At 41.9% G+C, this 17,829-nt stretch overlaps 1 protein-coding gene across 3 annotated transcripts in view; it reads left to right on the forward strand.

Annotated features, from left to right (window-relative positions):
• Positions 1–1,052: 1,052 nt before the first annotated feature.
• The window catches only part of GGACT (gamma-glutamylamine cyclotransferase), a 44,902-nt gene continuing 28,125 nt past the window's right edge, over positions 1,053–17,829 (forward strand). Inside the window, exon 1 of one of the 3 annotated variants that reach the window (XM_081046034.1) lies at positions 1,053–1,150. Coding sequence is in view for 1 of the 3 variants with exons in the window: in XM_081046035.1 (XP_080902161.1) it covers positions 1,688–1,754 (67 nt within the window). In the remaining 2 variants the exon portion in view is untranslated. Of the gene's footprint in view, positions 1,755–17,829 lie in introns of all 3 variants that reach the window. The other 2 variants (XM_081046033.1, XM_081046035.1) reach the window with 2 other exon arrangements.

Consider the following 17,829-nt stretch of genomic DNA (forward strand, 5'->3'; position numbering starts at 1 on the left):
ATCTTTAATTTTCCTTTACCAGAGGAATTATTTATTCATGTATATGCCTCACTTTCCTTTGTTGACATGATCTCCCTCCCTCAAAAAAGAAAATAAATAAAAACAGAACCATTTTTCCCTTAGGAAAAAAAGATGCTTACTGCTACTCTTTAAAAATATACACTAAACGGGATTTTTTGTGTATTTCAATTTAATCATGAACTTCCCAAGAAAGAATTCTATGAAAATTATGGCTTATGACTCTGAGCTTTTAGATTTCTTTTGGAATTGTATATCTATTCAAAACATAGCCACATCAGGATTATTGGAAACGTCTGAATAAAAACCAGATTGTAATAAGATTTCAACTCTTCCACATACATGAGAAAGTAAAAGTGGCAGAAAATGATTAAGGGGAATTATTGCTAGTCTAATAACTACTTACACATTTGAAGGGACAGAAGTAGCCCTCAGTCCATCTGTGTCATTCATGTCCCCTGAGTCCCCAAAGTAACATTGCTTAAGCCAAGAATCAACAAAGTCTTTAGGGAAAAAAAAATCTCCTAAAGCTTTTGGTCTTCGCTCCTCTGATTTCTGGGCTCAATTTTAGTCTTAGGAGCCAGGGGAAAAACAGTAAATCATTTCTTCCATTGTCTCCTACAACCACAGTTTCATTTAAAAAGGGAGAATTGGTAACATGTGGCAGTATTAAGATTATATGATTAGCTGTATCCAGTATGGTATCCGCACTGACTATGGAGGCCTCAGTGATGTGCTGTGGGTCCCACAGGACGCATGCCCAGCCCCAGGTGTGGGATGGTTTCAAAGAGTGTGTGTGTGTGTGTGTGTGTGTGTGTGTGTGTGTGTGTGTGTGTGTGTGATGTGGTGTGTCCCCAGATGTGTCTGGGTCCAACACGGAGTCGAGGCGGGCCATGAGCACGCAAGTGGGAAGTGTGAAGGCGTACCTGTCTGCAGCGGGGTGCCCCAGGTGTGCGCGTGGCTCGGGAGCCGGACAGACACCTGCGTGGCCGGGGCGGGCTGCTACCGCGTCCCGCCTGCAGGGGGCGCCGCTGGGGGCGGCCTCCTCGGGGCGGCCGCGCCGGGCTCTGCCCGTAATTTCCGCTCGGCGGCCCCGGCCCGATCTCCCTGTCGGCGCCGCGCTCTGTGCAAGGTGAGGGGGTGGGTGCGCGCCCAACCAAGCCCCGCGAGCCATCCCCACCCCTGGGCCCGTCTTCTCCGCTCCGTACCCTGGGGACCCCGCGGACCCGGGCTGTGTGTACCTGCGCGGCGCGTGGCGCGGAGGCTGAGTCCGGGGCCCGCAGGAGCAGGGAGCCCGCGCAGAGCCCGGGCCGCTGGACGCGGTCACCCGGGGCCCCACGCCGCGCGGAGCGGCCGCCACGGCCCGGTGGGCGACAGCGACCTGAGGGGCTGCGCCCAGGTGCAGACGCTGCTTCTTCCTTAAGGGAGAAAGCGAGGGCCCTTCGGAAGGTAGTTGAGTTCTCAGTTGACTGAGGCTTCACCCTTGTCAGAGGTGTTTGTGATTTTAGAGATTCCTGGTTGTGAGAAGGCCGAGGGCGACACAAACAAAGGACAAACAGAAAACTCAAAACTTCTGGCATTGGCCAGTTTAGGCGCTTCGGTTTCTTTGGAGCCGTCAGTGACACATCTGAAAGTTGGGAACAATTGCGCTGACTGCCTTCATTACACAATGTGGTGGGGGTCTCACGTTGTTGGCCAAAGATTAACACCTCAATTGCAGTGGAAACCCTACGTAAGTGCGTGTTTTTTCCTTTTTTCTTTTTAAACACACCTCCTTGCTGCCAAGCTGACTTTGTTAATATTGAACTGATAAGAAAATTCATGAGATTTTGTAGCCATTTTTTTTTAAAGCAGGTTATTCATTGTGTTACATATCCCCGGGAGAAATCGTGTATTAAAAACTAAAGGGTATCTCCAGTTAGTTGGATTGACCTGTGCAAAGTGTGGGTCTTAAAAACACACGTCCTTCTGTACTTTTCCCTCTAACTGAAGACTGTCTCCCTCAGTCTCATTCGGTTGATTGAAATGCTAACATGAAGAGCTCCTGCAGTTTGCCCTCATTTTCCCAAATGCTTTGTTTTCCTGAACTGACTCCCAGGAGAAACTGGGAGCTCCTAAGCAGATTACCTGGTAGAAAGCATTTGTATTTCAAAAGCTGAGTTTGCAAAGTTAAATTTTCTAATTGGTGGATTTGGGTTTGGAAATATTTTGGACCAGTTGCCCTTGCTCATGAGGGTTCTAACTACTAACACTGGTCCAGAGGGTGGTTAGCCATGCTGGCCTTAGATCATGGGCAGCAGGGAGTAGACTAAAACAGGGATAGAAACTAATGCTGTTTCAGTTTTAAGATTACCTGCTCATTTTCCTCTATTTTGTCTAGTAGTAAGAGCTCTTGCAAGTTCCAACCCATGTCAGCTGTTCCAACCCATGTCAGCTGTTCCAAGTGCAGTCATTGAAAGGCTTTGTACCCACAGTTGACAGGGCTTTTATAAGGCTGTGGGGCACCCCTACAGGCTGGCATGGAAATGCAGGCAGCACTGTTTGCAGAGGGACAGGTCCCAAGGAAAGGTGTCCATAAGAGGACAAAATTTAGCGATCTTAGCAGTCTTCTCTAGAACATTCTTCTGTCATGAGTAAACCTTAGCTAGTAGAGATTTTATTAAGAGAGTATCAGTTAATAGGAACTCATTCATTCATTGAAAGTGTCTCTCTCGTCAGTGAAATTGCTCGGGGCAAGAAAGCCTTGTTTAGATTGGACCTGAGCTTACTCTATGTGTTACACCCCCTCCAATGGGTTTACAGAAAAGACCCGGTTACTAGAAGTCTTGGGATTTGTATGGCATTATGAGGTACCAGACGTAGTAAATAGCTAAAATGTTCAGAAGGATGGAATGAATGTCAAAGGGGCAGTTGGAGCAGAGATGAAATCTCACGGGAGGACTCGGGGAAGGTCACATTTGCACTGGACCTTGAGCAGATAGTAGTTTTTATAGGCGGAGGAGTGGAATGGGGCATTCTTGGTGGCAGGCACCGTGAGCAAAGATAAGAAGTTTAAAATGTAACCACGTTTAGAGATAGGAAAGCACATGATATGCTGAGGCTGGACTCAGTATAAGGAGGGATGGCGTGGGAGGTGTGCCTGGAGAGAGTCTGTCTGGCAATAAACTCAACTTTTTGATCAATGTTCTGTTTTTTTTTTTAATTAAAGCAAACACAAAAGCAGAGATAATATTAGGTTGGTGCAAAAGTAATTGCGGTTTGCAATTATTTTTAACCTTTTAAACCGCAATTACATTTGCACCAACCTAATAGTACAATGAACTTTCATATGTCCACTAAGTAGATTTAAGTTTGTTAAGTTTCTCTTATTGGCCATATGTGCTGCTGCATTTTGTTGTTGAGCAGTTTAAATTCCAGCAACATAATATTTTATCTCTAAATAATGTGCAGTAGGCATCTCCGAAAAAAGAAGTATTTTCTTTTATAATCAAAATACCGTTGTCACCTCTTAATCAAATTGACAATAACTGCTTAATGTTTTCTAAAACCCAATCCACAGTCAAATTTCCATGATTGCTTCAGAAATGCACTTACTCTTTCTGTTGGTTTGTGTGTATTGGAATCCCAGCATGGAGCAAACGTCTTTTCATCTAGGATAGGGGTCTGGCAAACTTTTTCTGGAAAGAGCCCAACATTAACTCTAAGGCTTTGCAGGTCATGTGGTCTCTGTTGCAACTACTCAGCTGCCTTGGCCTGCAAAGGTAACCATAGAGGATATGTAAATGAATTAGCGTGGCTGTGTTCCAATAAAATTTTGTTTTCAAAGTTTTTTGTCTTAAACTCCGCTGGTGGGCTGGACGCACGTGAGGGCCATAGTTTGCGGAGACTGTTGTCTAAAACAGTCCCCGTGGGTTTCTTTAATGCCAATGATTTATTGGTGTCAACTGGTTGCCTCACATTCTGGATTTATTTAACTCCTTATATAGTATGGTTTAGCTTGCTCCTCTATGCCCTACATTTTCTGTAAGCTGGAAGTTAGATCTAAAGGCTTAATTAGGTTCAGGTTCACCATTTTTGACTAGTATACGTCAGATGTGGTTTGAATTTTTTTCAGTATAAATTTATGACTTTAGGAGACTGGGAAACCTTCATCCGGGAACCTCATTTTTTCTCAAGTCGTCTTTGTCTGATGGCTGAGAATATACTTTTTTCCTTTCTTATCTTATTTTCCTTACTTGAAGGAGAGGATGTAGCTGCTATTTCTCAAGGAGGCTGAGAACTTTGAGGCCCCCCCACCAGGTCCATGGGAACTTTCCTCTCTTGAAGGCGTCCTGTGACCCGGGACTGGCACACCTTATTTTCCCATTTTCCCTTCCTATCTTGGGCCCACACCCAGGGCCTGAGATGCCTTCCAACAGGGTTGGGTGATTTGGTTTTGTTTTTAATCCCCTTGTCTCTTAAAGATTTGTCTTTCTTCACTCATCTCTTCATCTCACCTGCCCAGCAGGACCGACAACTAAATATCTGGTCCGTTGGCTTTTCTCCTGCTGTGTGATGAGAGCACTGGTCCAGGTATCCTGTTAGGAAGGATTCTGAAGTCAAAAGCCTTTCAGACTCTTAGATTTACTATGGTGCTGGATTCCAGACCCACACAGTTTTGAAGAAACAAGCTTACAGGTGCGAATTGTTTTTTCCTTTGTTCTAAAGTGTTTGCTACTCCTAAATTCTAGAGCACCAGAGAAAGTATGTTGACAAATATTGTCAGGTGGAAGCGCTTGTCTTTTTGTCACTTACAGTAGGTGAAATTGTTCATCTTTATACCTATTTTTCCAGACAACATGCCTTTGGAATGTGGTTATCTTCTTACTGATTTGTAAGAATTCTTGATACACTGAGGATGCTGATCTTTTGTCATATAGTATGTTAGAACTATCCCCTCCCCCCCTTTTTTTTTACTGTTTACAATACTTATGTTTTGCAAAAAATTTTAATTTTATATAGGGAAAATATCAGTCTCCCCTTTATAGTTTCCTTGCTTTGTGTTTTGCTTAGAAAGACCTGCCATTTCAAGATTATTTTTTTAAAAGTTTGTGTTAACATAGATAAATGAACAAGTGATGAGAGATAAGAACATGTGATTCTGAAAAAGAATAATATTGAAATGAAGGCAACTATTTTTACCAGATAACATACTATAAAATTGATTAAATACTGGCATTAAGATAGGCCCTATGTTGATAAGTACTGAAGCTGGAAATGGGTATTTGGGGGATAATTGTATCATTACTCTCTTTTTATATATGTTTGACTTCTCATAATAGAAAGTTTTATAGAAAGAATAGTAGGGAGAAACTATCTTTGTCCCTTTTGTTCATATTCAGCAACTATTGTCTCTCTGCTAAAGACTGGGCGTATTGTGTTAACAAATGCATAAAATCTTGGAACCTAAATTTCTCACTTAAGAGACAAATACTGCCGTGGTTAATGGGACCAACTCCCGAGTCCGACTGCCTGGCTTCAAATCCTGCCTCTGTCATTTACTAGCCGGGTGATTTTGAACTTTTTAATTTAAAAAATGGGCATAACGGTCATGTCTAGCTGATAGGGCTGTTGGAGAATTGAGTGAGAAAACCCATAAACAATCCTGTACATGGTGCTTGGCACTTAGTACTTGCTCAGTAAATGTAAACTCTAAAGAGGAGAAACTCTAAGAGGAGAATAATCACAAACAAGCAAGGGCTAAGGTGGGGAGGTGTAGGTGGTCAGAGAATGTATGGCTAGGCGTCATGACCTCTCCTGGGCTGGTTAAGTAGGGTCTGGAGATGTGAGATGAGGAAGATCACATCTTTTAATCCAAGGGAAGTGCTCTCCCTTGGTGAAGTGAGAGGGGAAGGGGGCAGCAGAGAAAGGACACAGGAACAAGGCATCGTGACTGGGAGAAGCCTGTCTGATTTCCTATTCATTTCCTAGTGCTGAGATCTCACTAAGCTGAAATGAAGGCATCAGCTGGACTGTGTCCCGCCTGTAGGCCGTAGAGGAGAACCTGTTTTCTGCCCGAATTCCTTGGTTTATTGACCCCTTGCCTCCACCTTGAAAGATAGGCACAAGGCATCCCTTTGGGACCCTTCTGCTATGGTCACAGCTCTGCATACCTCTCTGCCCTGAGCCAGGAAAGCTCCTCCACTTAAGGACTCATGTGGTTAGACTGGACCCAGTTGGATAATCCAGGATAATTTCTGCATCTCAAGGCCCTTAAGCACATCTGAAAAGTCCCTTGTGCCAGGCAAGCTAAAGTGTTCACAGGTTCTGGGGACATGGGCATCTTTGGGGAGCGAGGGGGCTGTATACAGTCACCTCACCTTGTAATGCATTTAGTACATGCCGCTGCAGATTCAGGGCTGCTCTCCAGACGTTTGGGGGCAGTCAGATGCGTTACCACAGGTGTAATTCTCAGAGCCTGTTTCTACTGCTCGTCTACACTGAGGGGTGACTCCGCTCTAGACTGTGGTCTGGACTCTCGGGTGCCCTCCTTCCTCAGCATTGGTCGGCGAGGCTTCTGAGTGACGGGACATTGGCTTCGTGTGTGAAATGTCACCCGCTCTTCAGAGCTTGACTAAACCCTTCTTTAATTCACTCCTACCGTGTTTCCCCGAAAATAAGACCGAGTCTTATATTAAGTTTTGCTCCAAAAGACCCATTAGGGCTTATGTTCAGGGGATGTCCTCCTGAAAAATCATGCTAGGGCTTATTTTCCGGTTAGGTCTTATTTTCGGGGAACACTGTATGTATACCCCCATCTTCCCCACAGGACACTCCTGTCTTTGCACCCTGATAGGTTTTTTTGCTGTGGTGGCTATTTTACCTGTTAGTTTTTTGCATTGTTTTTACCTGTGTAATTGTTTTTGTTCTCTAGCCTTAAACACTGTTGGAATATTTTAAACAAAATTCATACTAAAATGTTTAGTATTTTCTCATCTATTAATGCTGATTAGGTGAGAACTGGGACATCCTCATTCTGATTGCCCAATAGTTTCTTCTACATAATAAGCAGCCTTTAAAAAGAACTCATTTCCAATTAGTTGGGAGTGTTTTTATAGAATTCTGACATTTTGAGTTACGCCAGAGTAAGTTAAGAGTGAGGGAGACTAAATTAGAGAGATGCTTCTCATATTATGCTGTTCTCTTGTCCATTTGTTCAGGTTACTACATGTGCTTTTAAACTTTTTGAGTGTTAATTACCCCTTCCTGCTAGCATCATCTGTATTTTAGAGTATGCAGCAGATAAGCTAATGAAAATTATTAATATTTCTACATCTCATGATGGTTTTACTAATTTATGAGCACTAAATGAGGTTTGAAAAGCATTCTTTAAGCCATTATTTTTGAGAAGCATCACAACTGCCTACTGTGAATTATTCTTTCTTCCTTGATTTGGTTTTCTGTAAGGTTATATGCAGATTATCAAAGCCTAATGAAAATCATAAAGGGAAATCAGTATATCTTATAAATGAATAAAGAACAGTTAGATGGCATTCTTGGGAGTACTTATGAAGACTAAGTCAGTGGTATTTTTCTCTCAGCATTTAATTTTAAACATTTGGAGCCATACTGAACAATAGAGTGCAGTGAGCTTTCATGGAGCAGCAGAGCAGCAGAAATCATGCACTATCCTGGCTTCGCCATGCTTCTTCCATTTGCCCGTCTCCCTCCACCACACCTCCCTTTTTTCGAGCTTTTGTTTGTTTGCTTGCTTCTGGATAATTTTGAAGCAAATACTATAAATCATACCATTCCACCTCTAAACATTTTAGTATGATTTTGTTTAAAAGTTTAGTTTTCACATAACTACAATCCTACCTAAAAATGAACAAAATATCCTTAATAATCATCTAATACTATATTCACATTTCCCCAGTTGTCTAAAACACATCTGTGGTTTATTCAAATCAGCATCAAAACAAAGCCCATTTGTTATATTTGGTTTGTAGCTCTCTTAAGTGTCTTTTAATAATAATAATTGATGTATGCTGGCATTAGCTGCAGAGCTCTGATTCTTACCTTTTATTTTTAACTCGTTTTAGAGTAGTGGCATGCTCTCGTTCTTTCATTCCTTATTATTATTTGAATTTACATGAAGTAAAATTAGCCTTTTTGGTTGTATAATTCTATGCGTTTTAAAATGGATTGATTCATGTAGCCACCGTGAATCATATTCCTGCCACAGATCGGTGCCATCACCAAAACCCCGGAAAGCAAACCAAAACAAGCTCTCCCTCATTCTGTGTCCTGCAGTCAAACCCTAACCTCCCCCAATCCCATACAACCCCTGCCCTAGTCTCCATCTTTATAAGTTTTGCCTTTTCCAGAATGTCACATAAATGAAATTATATACAGAGCCTTTGAGACTGGCTTCTGTCACTCAGATGCCTTTGCGATTCATCTGTGTGTATCCTGATGGCTGAACGGTATTCCATCCCATGCACGTACCACAGCTCATGTATCCAATCACTGTTGAAGGACATTTGGATTCTTTACAGGTTTTGGTGATGATGAATAGAGCTGCTGTAAACATTTGTATATAGATTGTTATTTGATCAAAAGTATCCATCTTTTTAGGGCAGATCCCCAGGAGTGGGATGGCTGGGTCATATGGTAAGTGTCTGTTTAACTTTATAAGGAACTGCCAAACTGTTTTCCTGAGTGGCTGTTCCCCATCATTTGTATGCCTCCCACCAGTGTGTGAGAGTTCCAGTTGCTCCATGCCCTTCTCAGCACTTGATATTGTCAGGTTCTTTTTTTTTTTTTTTTTCATTTGAGCCATCCTAATAGGTTTGTTGTTTTTAATTTTAATTGTCTGATTTCAGTTTTTTGGGTACTATAAAAAATTGTTTTTAATTCTTGAATAAATTATTGAATCAAATTTATTTTATATACCTGTTATAAATAAATATTTCTGCTTTTCTGGTGATATTCTACATTTCAAGATAGTAAATATTCTATATTGGAAAAAAATTAAAACCAGAATGTTATATAGATTGGAGTTTTTCTTAAATCTCATCAGTTGACATATCATATTTAGCAAAGGATTACAGAATGGTATTTGAATGCATGACACATTTTGTAGTAATTCATTTATTATCTGTATCTTTGCACGTCTCGTTCCTGTTTTACTATCAGTAACTAGTAGTGCCATAATTGCTTTTGTCGTTAGTTTTATGCTGGATTAAGAGTAATCGGTGACTAGTTAGTTACATGAGAGCAAATGGATATAAGCCGAGAATAATTTCTTGGATGTCTCTTAACTATAGTGAACACTGTTCTAGTTTTAAAATGGACTGCTCCCAGGTGTCTGAGGTAGTAGTAAAAGCTTGTATTTGAATACCTTTTTCCTTATTAAAGCATGTTGAAGAAAAAAAACATTTGAAATTTCTGTTTGTGAAATAAAGATCATGTGCGTCTCTTTGGATGATTTAGGGACCATGGTCACTATTGCTTAAAAGTTTGGAGTTGACTCCTGGATGCATTACCAAAATGTCACTGCTAATGTTCTCGTCCCTTAACCCTCACATTAGATGAAACTGCGAAAGTGTCAGGTGCACAAAGTCATGCTGGGAGGGCCTGTCTTTAAATTCAAGTCTTACCCATTAGCTGCTGTGGTCTCAGCTTAGGGTTGGTAGTATTTCATTTAAAAACAGAGTTGAAATTACTGTCATCTAATTGGAAGAATGGTGTCCATAGAGGTTTTACTCTGTGACTAGACTCTCTCAGGTTTTGCTTCTGAAAAGTTGCTGGAGGGATAGACCTATTGACAGACCTTCCTTTGTACCATAGGGACATTTGAAAGAAAAACTAAGCCTGACATAGAAAGGAGTATTGAGGACAAATTGCCAGAGGGGCTTGAGGTTGCCGTGGTCTGAAGCCTCACCGACCTGGTCAACTAGGAAAATTTGGTTCGAAATGAAAAGAAATGGGATAGGTTTCTGTGGTTAAAGCATTTTTGGTTTAAAACTAACATATTAATTGACCCTTATGTCAGTTAGGATTGGAATGGAAAAAAAAATTTTGAAGGATTAGAACGGATGTTACCTCCATTGAACCCGTTTTTGTTGTTTAAAAGTTATGGATGTTATTGAAAGTTTATTCTTGTTGATACTAATAAAGTCTTATAAATATGCACATATATTTTGGGGGCGTAGGCAGAAGAGATAGTAGTATAATATATTGGGCCTTAAATCTGGGGCTTTAGAATACCAGACTAATACACCTGCTGCCCCCTGCTGGCAGCGTATTGAACAGTGCAGTTCAGAGGTGAGGAATTCTAGAGGGCTAAGTCCATTGTATAGGAGTGTCGGAGAGGAAGCCAGGAGACCCTCTTTCCAGCCCTTCTCATCATTACTATCTGTATGATCTTAGGCGAATCATTTCATTTGATTAAAGTCTAAATTTCACTTTCTTAAACTTGGAAGTGTAATTTGCAAGTTCCTTCCAGCTTTAACATCTTACAATTCTCCAATGCTAATAGCAAATATACGAAAGATGTCAAATTCTACTTTTTCCTTTAGCAGCTGACTCCTAAAAAAATCCCAGATTTTTATTCAAGAAAGCAGGCTCTAGAGTTACTCCTGCAGCTTAATATGGATTCGGCTCTGTGCAGCCAATTGCATAGCTCTATCTGTAGCTCGGTTCGTAATTACTCAGTATGATGACCCTGCATCATTATGACAGCTTACAAGTTACATCATTTAAAAGAAATAATTTTATCACTTTTAATTGTGGTAAAAAAAAAAACCAAAAAACCCACAACATAAAATTTACCATCTTAACTATTTTTAAGTGTACAGTTCAGTAGTGTTAAGTATATTCACAGTGTTGTACAACAGATCTCCAGAACTATTAGATTGGTGCAAAGGTAATTGTGGTTTTTGCAATTTTTAACCTTTTAAACTGCAATTACTTTTGCACCAACCTAATACTTCATCTTGCAAAACGGAAACTCTTTAACCATTACACAACTCCCCATTTCTCCTCCCCTCAGCCTCTGGCAACCACCACTCTACTTTGTGTCTGTGAATTTGACTACATACCTTATAGAAGTGGAATCATACAGTACTGGTCCTTTTGTGACCAGCTTATTTCACTGAGCATAATGTCCCCAAGGCTCAGCCATGTTGTAGCAGGTGTCAGAATTCCCTTCTTTTTTAAGGCTGAGTACTGTATATAGATGCCACACTTTGGTCATCCACTCCTCTGTCGATGGACACTTGGATTGCTTCCACCGCTCAGTTAAGTTATTGTGCATAACGCGGCAGTGAACGTGAGTGTGCCGTATCGTCTTTGGTGTACAGCGTTCACTAGTGCAGAGAAGGTTCATGCAATTGTTTTCTGTGTGTAAAATGTTAAACTTCCTTATAAAAGAACACCATTCAACTACGGTGGATACCTAGGCTATGGCTTTTTGTATGCATGAGTAAGTTTAAAAGGAACTAGCATTTATGGGACACAAGCTATATGCCAGGCACGTACGTATCTGTGGTGCATTCTGTCATTCAGTCCTTCTAATATTTCTGTGACTTACCCTCAGCTCAGAAGGGGGGGCTCATATTTATTAAAATCATCGTGTTCCAGAAGTTTTATATGCATTATCTCATATAATCCTCATACATCAGTCATTGATGCGGCATTATTACCCTCATTTTTTTTCGGGTGGTAATTGAGGTTTGGAGAGTTGAAACACCTTGGCCAAGGTCACACAGCTAAAAGGTGGCAGGGTTTTACCCGACTATGTAGTGAAATACATCTAGTTCTAAAGTATGTTTTCTTCTACACCATGCTTTTCCCTGCTTCCAGGAATAACACCATACATCTATGATCTGAAGGATATTAGAACAACATAAAAAATTACACCGCTATAATTTATAAATAGAAAACTTCTGTAGTGACTTGCCATTAAATAACAGTCCTTTGGGTTTTCCTTGCAGAGAAATAGCATCAATTTAGATGAATTCACTTGAAAGATATCAAGGCTTACATTCTGGGTGATTTTGCAAAATAAATTTCTGGGACTTCCAAAGAAGGTTCCCATGTGCCAGTCCCCTTCCCATCCTGCACCACCACCCCATTTCTGAGGTTATCTTCCATTGTGTTATTATTTCCCCTTTTTCCTTCTCCCTTTTTCTTTGGCTTGCAGAGAAGTTTGCCCATTTTCACTGCTCTTTGCCCCCACTTCTCTTGAATGCTGTGGTGTTCGGGGCTGGAGTTTTGATCTGCCCCCAGCAAGCTCTTGGAGAGGCCCATTGCAACATTTTCTCCCACGTGAGATTTTTAGATGAACAAAACAGTAGTGATGTATCATCTGCGCAGCCATATAAGGTCCTCTAAGAGTTCCTGTGCACTTAGGATGATTTACCTTGGGACTTTATAAACCTAGAGATAGGTGAAGGTCACAAATACTTCAGGAGATTCATTTGAGGTCTTCAGTAACCTCTGAAAACAGGATGTTGGTCAGTAAATATAAAAAGTGGGAGTGGCAGAAATTGTAGTCACCACCAAATATCCATTCTCTCCTTCATCCTCAGTTACTGATGCCCGGTTTTAATCAAAGTGACTACGTGCTTCTAGTTATGGTAAAGGAGAGTAATGTGTGGGGCTTCTGGGAAGTTTTGCAGAGGAAGGAACCTGACTCAGCTAGAAGTGTAGGGCCCTTGTTCCTTTGCAGGCAGACATTATGGCTAGTGCTCTGCCAACCATCTTCTGTAATGAGGGGACCTTAAGAATGGAAGCCACGTGCTAGCAGTGACACAGAGGAACCTGGTGTGCTCAATTACACAAATGGCCACAAATTCTTCCCACCCCCCCCCACCCCCATGCATGCTCCTCTGCAGTGCGACTTTGTAGCTTCTCCCATAAAGAGATGAAGTCACGATCTTCACCCCTTGAATCTGGTGTGGGGAGTCCCAGCCTGAGGGGGATGAGAAGGCCATCCTCTGGGAGGGTCATCCTGATGTGGAGTGTCAGAGCCTGAGCAGGGAGAGGAGGGCTTACATTGAGGGGAGATGGTGGGGGCTGAGATCGGAAATTAGTTACATATGGAAGGATTGATCAAATTTGTAACTACTAAAGATCACGTGAATCAGGTTTCCCACTGTTGGAGCAGGGAGTTACAAATACAGAAATGTAGAAACTAGGATCAACCCTGTGCTGTAGATTGGGTTAGGTGTGTTGGTGTGAGCTCATGGTTTTCAATAAATATAGATGTAAATGTGCATATCTGTACGTGTACATGTGTGTATGTATATATGGATATACGTGTACAGTACGTTCTCACTTAACTTCGTTGGTAGTTTCTGCGACTTCAAGTGAAATGACGTATAATGAAGCCAGTTTTGTTTAATTAATGTAAACAAGAGTTAAGTTCTCATAGCATTTCCTCAACATTATAACAAAATGATGTTATTCGAGGACCTGTTGTTTCTATTCCTCTGAAGGAGCCTGTGGGCAGATAACACCCCAAGAGCAATAAGCACACCTCACAGCAGACTGGCTTCTAATTAACATTTTCCACAAAATGGAAACCAGGGCTTCTTGGCTGGTTCCAGGCCTGGGACAAGGAAAGTCCAAGATGAGCCTGGAATATCTTGTGCTAGAAAGTAAAGAAGTGCCCAAAGAATGATGCGGACAGGTCAAGGGGACAGAGAAGCTCGCTGGAATTAGTCTGTCTATCCAAATTGAAGACAATTTGAACATCAAACTAAATGATCGCATTGGATGATAGCTCACTGAATAAAATAGAAAGCATAAGTCTGTACAGACACAAATAGCTAAAGGAACAAGTGGCAAGTTTGGTGGTGACTGAGATATTTACATAGCTTCAAAGTACCTCCTCAGGAAATACCGACTATAAAGGGGGAAAGAACAACTTCACTGTGGAGCAGCCTGGCTGGTCACGACCTTTATCAAGTGATCAGGGTGAAACGGGGGATAGATTGAGATCCCGTGCTATTTGATAGGAGGCAATGAGAAGAACAGAACATTTCCAAGAGTCCTGCTAAACATTCATGACCTGAATCTAATCACAAGGCAACATCAGAAAAAAAACAAATTGAGGGACATTCAGCAAAATAAACGGCCTGAAATCTTTAAAAGATCATGAAAGTCAGAGAAAGACTGAGGACTTGTTCCAAATTGAAGAAACTAAAGGACATAACAACCAAGTGCACTGAGTCCTTTTGCTATAAAGAGCATGATAAGGACCAGTGAAAAACCTTGAAAGGGATTTGAGAGAAAATAGTAAAAAGAAACCTATGTTAATGGTACGGGTTGTAATGATGTCTTGGCAGGAAATAGACATGACCATGTGGGAAGAAAGGGCATCAGGTCGGCAACTCCCAGAATGTTGACTCTCTGAGCAGACATCTACCGGACACCTGCCACATGCCGGGTCCTCGGGCTGAAAGTTAAGGAGCTCCGATGCTGGTGCCTGGGCCACCTCAGCAAACAGGAAGCAGGGACCTCAGCAGCTAGAGGCAAGAGCAGATGGCTTCCATGTCATGGGACATGGTGGCGGGACCAATTCTGCCCACAAGGGGATCACACTGGGAAGACGATGTTTGAAATGACCTGGAAACCTACAAGGATGAGGAGGACTTTGCCAGGCAGCATGTTGAGGAATAAAGAGGACAGGGCTTAAAGGCACTGGCAACCTTGTGAGAAAGAGGGCAACAGATCACACCAGCCGCAGAACCGTGTGCTGCCTTGAGGTGGTGGGAGGAGGAGGGGCTGGGGGTGACTGGCTTGTGAGTAGCATGAAGAGGCTTAGACTTGACCCTTATGAATTTGTTTCCCAAATTACCCCAACATTGTGGCTGCAAACACACATGACCCCATAGTTTCCATGGGTGAGAATCAGAGCTGCTTAGATGAGCGGCTCTGGCTTGGGGTCTTTCACAAGGCTGCAGTCCGAGTGTTGGCTGGGACCATGGTCTTCTCCAGGATGACTTGAGGAGGCTCTGAGCTCACTCACAGGACAGCCAGCAGGCCTGGGTCCTTTCTGGCTGTCTGCTGAGACCTCATTTCCTCTCCACGTGGGTTTCTCCTTAAAGAGGCTCACAACATGGCAACCGGCTTTCCTTAGAACGAGGGACCTGAGGGAGGGAGAGCGCTGGAGAACCCCAAGATGAAAGCCACAGTCTTTTTGTAACCTAACAGGAAGTAACATCCTGTCAGTTCCTCTGTATTCTATTGGTTTGAAGCAAGTCACTAAACCTAGCCTTGCACAAGGGGCAGGAATGGCACAAGAACACAAATGCCAGGGGATAGGATCGTTAGACCATCTGAGAGGCTGCCCACCAGAGCCCCAGGATGGGGAGGGCCACGGTCTGCAGGCATCTGTGGGGAGGGTGGGTGAGGGCAAGCCTAGAGGCGGTGAGACCATTGGGAGATGGTCATCCAAGATATGATTAAAAGAGACAGAAGGAAGAGGCCTCAGTATCAATGTGAAATGGCCCAGAAGTGGTCAGGGCAGGAAGAAGGGCAAAGGGCACCAGGTGGTTTAAATGCCTCCCAGGTTTATACGTGCAGCCAGCCATAGTGGACCTCGTCATCAGAATCAACTTATGAGACGCCCACTGCATTCTTACTACTTATTGTTAAGCAAATCTGTTCGTGGACTTCACTGGCTAGAAACCAGCTTTTGCAGAAGGGTTTTACAGGGTCCATTTGCTGCTGGCAAACAAGTGAGAGCTACTAGGTAGTTACCTCATTTTAAAACACCTTTTCAAGTTGTGAAATATCAGGGCAGTAATTTTTTTCAGTTTTATCTTCAAAATTCTACACTGGCTAGACTGTCAGTAAATGTGTGAGTGAACGTTGTTCAGATCGTCAGAGCGGCGGAACTGGACCAGGCTTTACAATTCTGTCCAATGCCTCTTGCGAGTCAGCACTAAGGTCTTTACTCACGACGTCTGAAGGATTTTGTTTTCCTTCCTGAAATCTCCCCTTTTTTTGAAGTCCAACCTGAACACAAATTAAAGAATGATGTTTTTACAGAGAGTTTGGATTTTTAATTTCAGGCGTGTCCTTAGCAAGCTAATCTAAATAGGATTAACTGAATTTTGAGAGTAGATGTGCACTAGCGGGGCTGGGGGGGCAGTCATGTGACTGGGGAGGAGGAGTGTCTAGGCCCACTCTTGTGAAATAGTCTAGAGAGAGGAAAAGTATTTCAGGTTTATTTCACTCCAATCTTCCTTACACCATTTTGTTCAAAATTAAAAGCACATAAAAACCATCCTTTAAACCTGTGTGATTCCTGGGAATAGCAAATGCCTAGGGATGTCATAAAGTCACGCTTCTGGAAGGTGTGACCTGGGCCTCTGGGTCTTTCTCCCCACAGGCCTGACTGCCACCAAGTCAGGGAACACTCAGCATGGAGCTGCTGTAGCCCTGTACTGTATTATCCTGGTGACATTAGGTGTTGAAATGTAACAATGTAATTTATTTACACGTGTTTGAAATGGTTATTCTTGTTGCTTAATATTTATATTAGGCTGACCTTGAATCATGAAAGAGTGAAAACATAATGCTCCTAGAAAATTTGCATTCAGCAGTATTGTTTTGAGAACAGTCTCATAGTTATATAAAATAATGGGGAAATTTAAAAGGCTAATATGCACTAAACTTGGAAAGGGCTACTTTTTAGTTCTCCTAAGATGTTTTTTGGATTATCTTTATTTTTATGTATTCCTTTTTGTATATCTTGGACACTAGAAGCTTATGCAGGTTTGTAACACATGTTAAATCTCTAATATTTGGAAAATTCACTTTTCTGGTTAAGTGAACTTTCCATACAGATGAGGGTTAAGCAAAAATGTTTTCTAAAAAATCTTGTGAAAATGAATTAGAGTAGCTTCCCTATTTTTACTGTCTACAGAGCATAATGAATCCTCTTTACTTTAAAAGTTAATAATTCTTCAATGGCATCAGTATAAAACCAAAAGGCCTCATTCACAATAGGCATGAGACGGAAGTAACCTAAGTGTCTGTCAACAGATGAATGGATAAAGAAAATGTGTGTATACTATTATTTTTTCTCTATATATGATATTTCACAAGTGCTGGTCATTATTATATATATAAGTAAAACTGTGGGACTTTATATATAATGTAAAGGATGTACACACAAACTATTCGGCCATAAAAAAGCAGAAGGAAATCCTGCCATTTGAAATGATACGGATGAACTAGAGGATGTTATGCTAAATGAAGTAAGCCAGACACAGAAACACTAGTACAGCGGGTCCTCAAATAATGTCCTTTCATTCAATGTTATTTTGCTATAGGCTGATGAGGAAAAAAAAAACAAAATCAATTCCTGGCCAGGGCCACTGTCTGTGTGGACTTTGCACGTTCTCCTCGAGTCTGCGTGGGTTTTCTCCGAGGACTCTGATTTCCTCCCACATCCCAAAAATGTACACAGTAGACGAACGGGCATGTCTGAGTGGTCCCAGCCTGCGTGAGTGTGCCCTGAGATAGAAGGGCGTCCTGTCTAGGTTCGGGTCCTGCTTTGTGTCCCGAGCTGCTGGGAGGGGCTCTGGCCACTTGACTCTGAACTGGAATCAGTGGGTTGGAAAATAATTCTCTTACTTGTTTAATCTTAAATGTGTGTACAGCTCACATTTATTTCAGTGTTTAATATTAGAAGTGTTTCGGTCATTGTAAGTTTGGGTCATTGTAAGTTTGGTGATGTTTTTAGACCATAGGAACTTAATTTAACTCTCGTTTAGATCAGTTAGCCTATGGTAAAATTGATTTCATTAT

The sequence above is a fragment of the Rhinolophus hipposideros genome (genome assembly GCF_964194185.1).
Source record: "Rhinolophus hipposideros genome assembly, chromosome: 4".
Lineage (NCBI taxonomy): Eukaryota > Metazoa > Chordata > Mammalia > Chiroptera > Rhinolophidae > Rhinolophus > Rhinolophus hipposideros.